Source organism: Malania oleifera, chromosome 13 (genome assembly GCF_029873635.1).
Source record: "Malania oleifera isolate guangnan ecotype guangnan chromosome 13, ASM2987363v1, whole genome shotgun sequence".
In the NCBI taxonomy this organism is placed as follows: Eukaryota; Viridiplantae; Streptophyta; class Magnoliopsida; order Santalales; family Ximeniaceae; genus Malania; species Malania oleifera.
Window position 1 is genome coordinate 31,962,983 of NC_080429.1, and position 6,000 is coordinate 31,968,982.

At 36.0% G+C, this 6,000-nt stretch overlaps 1 protein-coding gene across 1 annotated transcript in view; it reads left to right on the plus strand.

Moving 5' to 3' along the window:
* Nucleotides 1-5,492, plus strand: part of LOC131146946 (pantothenate kinase 2-like) — a 29,505-nt gene extending 24,013 nt beyond the window's left edge. Inside the window, exons 15-22 of the mRNA XM_058096811.1 lie at nucleotides 581-697; nucleotides 1,295-1,358; nucleotides 1,566-1,712; nucleotides 1,838-1,996; nucleotides 3,134-3,217; nucleotides 4,064-4,258; nucleotides 4,441-4,512; nucleotides 4,844-5,492. Coding sequence (XP_057952794.1) covers nucleotides 581-697; nucleotides 1,295-1,358; nucleotides 1,566-1,712; nucleotides 1,838-1,996; nucleotides 3,134-3,217; nucleotides 4,064-4,258; nucleotides 4,441-4,512; nucleotides 4,844-4,933 — 928 coding nt within the window. The 3' untranslated portion in view covers nucleotides 4,934-5,492. The remainder of the gene's footprint in view (nucleotides 1-580; nucleotides 698-1,294; nucleotides 1,359-1,565; nucleotides 1,713-1,837; nucleotides 1,997-3,133; nucleotides 3,218-4,063; nucleotides 4,259-4,440; nucleotides 4,513-4,843) is intronic.
* Nucleotides 5,493-6,000: the final 508 nt, after the last annotated feature.

Below are 6,000 nucleotides of genomic sequence, written 5' to 3' on the forward strand. Positions count from 1 at the left end.
ACTGCTGGCTTTATCATATTTACCGTGGAAATCTGTTCTCATTTTTCATTTCTAGTTTTCCAAAGAACGGAAAAACTACCACATTGTTTTCGATTTCTAAAATTTAAATAGGAAACTCCACCCATGCTCCCCCCCTCTCCCCAGGTTTTAAGTTTTGGATCTCAGAGTTCTTCCTTGAGCTTTCAACAAATCTTAAATGTAAAATCACCAGGACGGAAGACATGAACACCAAAATAGTAACATAAAGGTGGAATACATAAACACCAAGGAAATGATTTTTTATTTCCCTTTTCTTTGGGCAGGGCTGGCGGGCGGGGGAGGGGTGGTGGCTGTTGTAGACGGGCCCATCTTGTAGTTTTTTTTTTTTTTTTTCGTCTTACTGTCCATACTGATGCTGCTTCAATTTTTGCATATTTTTTTTAAAGAGTCATGCCTTCTTTTTTGCAATCATTTATACAGTTCACAGTGTTCCATTATTTATGCCTTGTCAGGCCACTGGTTGTCGAGCAAGTCATAAACTTCCTGCAGGTTTATTTTGAATGAGCCGAGTTTCATTGCAATCGTTTAACTTGTTTAATAGGTTGATGGAGGAGCCTGCTGCTTATGGAAAGCTAGGGCTGGCCAATCTTTTGGAACTAAGGGAGGAATGTTTGAGAGAGTTCCATTTTTTTGATGCATATAGAAGCATAAAGCAGAGGTATCAACATTCTTGATCAAGCTTATTAATATCTAGTCTGTGTTTCCTTTTTTCTGGTTTTTTTTTTGTTGGGGGGGGGGGGTTGAGGGGCGCTTTGGCCAGTTATCAAATTTTATGAAACCTTTTCTTTACAAAAAATACATCTCCGTTGGTGGGATCAACAACAGTAATCTTGTTTCATTGTACATTTGTGTTACTATTTTACGCTGCACAATTAGAATGTGCATACACTTATTGCTATTGATTTAGGCATTGTTTCCTGTATAGTTCCATGAGCATAGAGTAATTTACCTGCATACTAGCTTGCAGGAATCTCATGAATGGCAATCATCAACTTGCCTGCTTAAACAGGTCATAGTGGGTAAACTTATAATATCCTAAAATAAATTAAAGGAAAAAAATAATATGTGATCATTTCATCTGTTTTAATTCTTATGTCTTTACATGTGAAAGTAAATAGGAAAGAAAAAGTGAAAAAAAGGATAGGGATGTGGATGCTTAGATTAAAGCATTGAATGCTCCCAGTTAGTCACCTAAATATGTGTATCCCCCACGCCTTTATAAATCTTTTTTATTTTGTTTGATTGCATGCAACAGGGAAAATGAAGCATCCCTTGCTGTTTTTCCTGACCTTCTGATGGAGCTCGATAGTATGAGTGAGGTATGCCTCTTTGTATCTGTGTTTGTTTCTTGGCTGAAACTCCTTTTGTTGCTTAAACTACATAAATTTTAGTTTGAAATGATTCCTGCTGAATTATATATTACAGAAGTGTTGTCCTTCAATTATTTTTGGCTCATTCTTGCCACCCCACCTGATGACACCCTTTGCTCCAATCTTTTGTTGATTTAAAGCTCCTCTGATTTGCAGGAAACAAGACTGCTCACAGTAATTGAAGGAGTTCTTGCTGCAAACATCTTTGACTGGGGATCTCGTGCATGTGTAGATCTATATCATAAAGGAACAATTATTGAAATTTACAGAATGAGTCGCAAGAAGATGCAGAGACCTTGGCGGGCAAGTGCAGTGAAAATATTTTCAGTTTGGAGAGAATAGTTGATTGGCTAGATAAAATTCTTTTGAGTTTTATTTGTTTTTTGGGTAAATGAACATGGAATATTAAAAAAAAAAAATTTTGTCAGGTGGATGATTTTGACATTTTTAAGGAGAGAATGTTAGGGTCTGGAGGCAAGAAAGCTCAGCCGCATAAAAGGGCACTGCTTTTTGTGGACAACTCAGGAGCTGACATTGTCCTGGGGATGCTTCCCCTGGCACGGGAACTCTTGCAGCATGGAACTGAAGTAAGTTTGCTCCTCTGAAATGCTAGCAAAAAGGATTGGAATCACTTTGTTGAAGGGTGAACATTCCACAAGCTACCATATGGGAATCCTTTGCCCTTTCAAATCTTAATTCATTTTAGTGATAGCACTATTGATGGGTTTCACTAATTGTTTTTGTCCTTGCAGCTGTGTGGTTAAAAGATGTTTTTGATCCTATTCTCCTCAATATCCCATTCTTATTGGAGCTAATTCAATTTGACTTTGAATAGGCCCACCTAAGTAGCCTTGAGAGAAATTCAACTCGTGAAAATCACAACACATACGCTTCCTAATTAAATAAAAAGCTTCTAAAATTCATTATTTAAAATAAACGGCCAACATAAAAATAATTCTGACTAGATAAACATAGTTTATCGGGCTTAGGACCCAAGAAACACTTAGTCCTATTCTTTTGGATCATCACCCAAAGTGCATAAATTTATTCATTCGATTTCCAGCTTACTGCCCTACCTCACTTTCTTTGTCCCTGAATCTTTAAGTGTCCGTTTGGATCAAGGGATTTACTTGGGAAAAGGAAAGGAAGGGAAAGGGAAATAAGAAGGAAACTCTTTTTCCCTTGTATTTTCTCTCTATAAAGTATGATAAAAAATGAAAGTTGTTTTAATATGATTAAAAACTAAGAAAAACTAAACATTAATGATGTGTAAAATCGAAATTTTGTTTATGGATTTTGTATATTTTATATTTTATATTTTTTCACTTTCCTCAATAACCAAACATGAAAATGTGGGTTCCTTGATATTTTCCTTTCCCTTCCTTAATATTCTCTGATTTCCAAACAGAGCCTAAACTTTCTAATTTTAGTGGCTGTATGGTAACATCTTATTATCTCTAGTATCCTGCGTTTTAAGTTATCTGCTCAGTTTTTTTTTTAACCTTCATTATTTTAGTACCATTTCATTTTCATTGCATATACAACACATTTTCTCCAGGGTTACTGTTTCTAAAATGTAAATGCGAAACATTTTTAGTAATTTTCCCCCAAACCCCCAATGTCTGGAAGTTTGAAATTATTCTGTATATAAATACCTTAGGTAGCTGTTATAATTACTGGTGTTTATATTAAATTGTATTTGTTACCTTAAATTATTTTTACAGGTTGTTCTGGTTGCAAACACCCTTCCTGCTCTAAATGATGTTACTGCAATGGAGCTTCCTGATATTGTGGCCGAGGCTGCCAAGGTTGGTTTATCTGCATCGGTACTCCACACTTCTCATATTTTTCATGTTTCCATATCCTAAGCTCCTAGCATACCTATTGATTTGTAACTCTGCTAGGATAGTCCAGTGTTCTTTAAACTGACAAAGTTAGTTCAGTTAATGTCATCCGAGCATTTAGCATTAACAATTTTACATTCTGTCACTAAATTAAGTGGTGTTTGGATGGCACTAAAAACATGACATTTGAATTGAGTTCTCGCTTTGCATACCAAAACAAGTTGCTTTGCTGTATTCATGAAGAAAAAAGAGTTTGTTTATTTTCCCAAATTAATATTTAAGATTATAGTGGTCCATGTGAGAGACTGACAGACACAATTATACTGGTACATTTTTTGTGCCATAAGCATTAATGCATCATTTTTCATAAGTGATTTTTTGGGAGTTTTATCATCAAAATTATGTTGAATTAATGCTTTTCTTCTGCTGAAATCCTAAGATTGTAGGGTCATTGTATGAATTAGTTTGACCATGAAGAACACTCACTAATTGCCTCTCCATTTTTTCTTTGGGATGGCGCTCCCCCCGCAAAAAAAAAAAAAAAATATGCCCACAGCAGCGTTCAGTCACATGGTTTTGGTTTTTCCACTATACCGTGATATTTAAACACACCAATAGAATTGCAGTTGACTCTTCTAAGCTGCAGTATTGCCACAGGCCCCATGGGGGGTTTGTTAAGAAAATTGAACACGGGATCCTCACCCTATATAATGCCTGCTCTGCTATTCGGTCACATGATTTTGATTGTTGTTCCACTGTATGTTCAAAACACACATGGATGGAAGTGCAACTGACTCTTCTAGTCTGCAGCACTGTGACATCCTCCGTGGAGCTGCTGAAGCAGGAGGTCTACTGGTGGATGCAATGATTAACATCCGAGATGGTTCTAAAGAAAACTCACCTGTGCCTTCTTTGACGGTTGTTGAGAATGGGTGTGGAAGTCCATGCATAGACTTGAGGCAAGTTAGCTCTGAGCTAGCCGCTGCTGCAAAAGATGCTGACTTGGTATGATTCTACAACCAATTAGAGGAAAAAAATTCTCTTTCTGAGGAAATTGTTAGACATGTTTAAATTGTTCACTTTTTCAACCCGAAAAAGTGTTCCTCTTCTGTTTTTTTTATCCCTCATCTTGTTGGAATAAATATAAATTTTATGAAGGTAAAAACATTTGGGTTTATCCTATGCAGATTGTCTTAGAAGGGATGGGCAGGGCTCTTCATACCAACTTCAATGTTTCCTTTAAATGCGAAGTTCTTAAGGTCAGATTTAATCGTTCCATTTTCATTTTTCAAACGTCAAGATTTAAAGTAGTAGGTGTTGGTGATGGGGTCAGACTTGCAAAATCATGAATATCTTCTTCTTGTTTGTGGAACCCAGTAACTGGCAGCTCCATCCTGTGTAACGACTGCTGTTATTGGTATTAAACCAATAGCCATTTATACATGCTAAATCTTCTAATCAATAATTGGGCCAAAAAAGAACTTAAATTGAATTACTTTCTCATTTATCTCTATCAAAATGTTTGTTTTCATCCAAAAAGTCACTTCTCTTCCAATACTTGCATTTTACCACCAACACTATGTTTTGCAGCTTGCAATGGTTAAGAATCAAAGGTTGGCAGAAAAGCTGATTGGAGGAAACATTTACGACTGTGTCTGCAGATACGAACCAGCCACCTAAAACATCTAAATATTTAAAGCACCTAATATTTAGATTCAACTTCCATCATTTTTGTCTTGGAATGATGTGATAGCATCTTAATTGGAATCAGAATCATGTGGCTCAACAACTTGGGTATATTGTCCTAATGGCAGCTTCTTTCCCCTTTTTTTCCTCCCTTTCTTCTTGGAAGAAAGTAGGGGAAATTTGGGTAGGGGCTATTTTTCTATTGTGAGTGTTCTATAGTATTTAGGACCGAGCCATTCGGTTGCCCAGGGCATGCCAGCAGGAATCTTCAAATGGAGCTTGCAGGGTCTGCACTGCACCTGATTGTGGAAGATGATCGAGACTTGCCCTTGGACTGAGCCATTTGAGACTTGGTCTGTGAGTTGATCCATTTCAATGGCTATACTGATTTTTTTTTTTTGTGTTCAAAATGTTACTGAGTAAATTTGTTATGGTGCACCTCAGTTTCACTGTTGTACGTGTATTTATTTTGTAAATTTAGGCGTGTATTATTCTACAGATTCTGAAGTTTGTAGCCCAAAATTTTTTCTTCAAGTTCCTGTTTTGTTTCTCAGTTTTGATCTTCAGATGTTCATCTGCAAGCCTTTCTGAGCTGGGCATCCCTGCTTCAACTTGAGCAAAAGGTTTTAGCCCCTTTTGATCAGATCATGCTCAAAAACCTCGACTTCCCAAACCGGGGGGAAAAAATGTGAGAGATAAAGAAAGAAACCAATCTCACTCTATATCACTGTTGCATAAAAGAATAAATTTCGCACTTTAAATTTAGATTTATATAGATTCACTGTATTTTGTTTTATGCAAATATTCGAATCCCAAGTTCTCAAACATGGGATAATTATTCTTGAAATGCTGTTTTTTTTTTTTTGTTTAGTATATTAAAATAAAAATGTCAATTAGTAAAATAGTGTATCCTCAAAAAGTACCTATAACTCTTTCATTCTCTTAAGCTCAAGGAAATATTACCTTTTATAATCATGCCCTTTTATTTAGAGAAAAAGATAAGAAAAAAACGTATATTTCAAATTCAAAAAAATCAGAGTAAAAATTAGGGCAAAGGACAG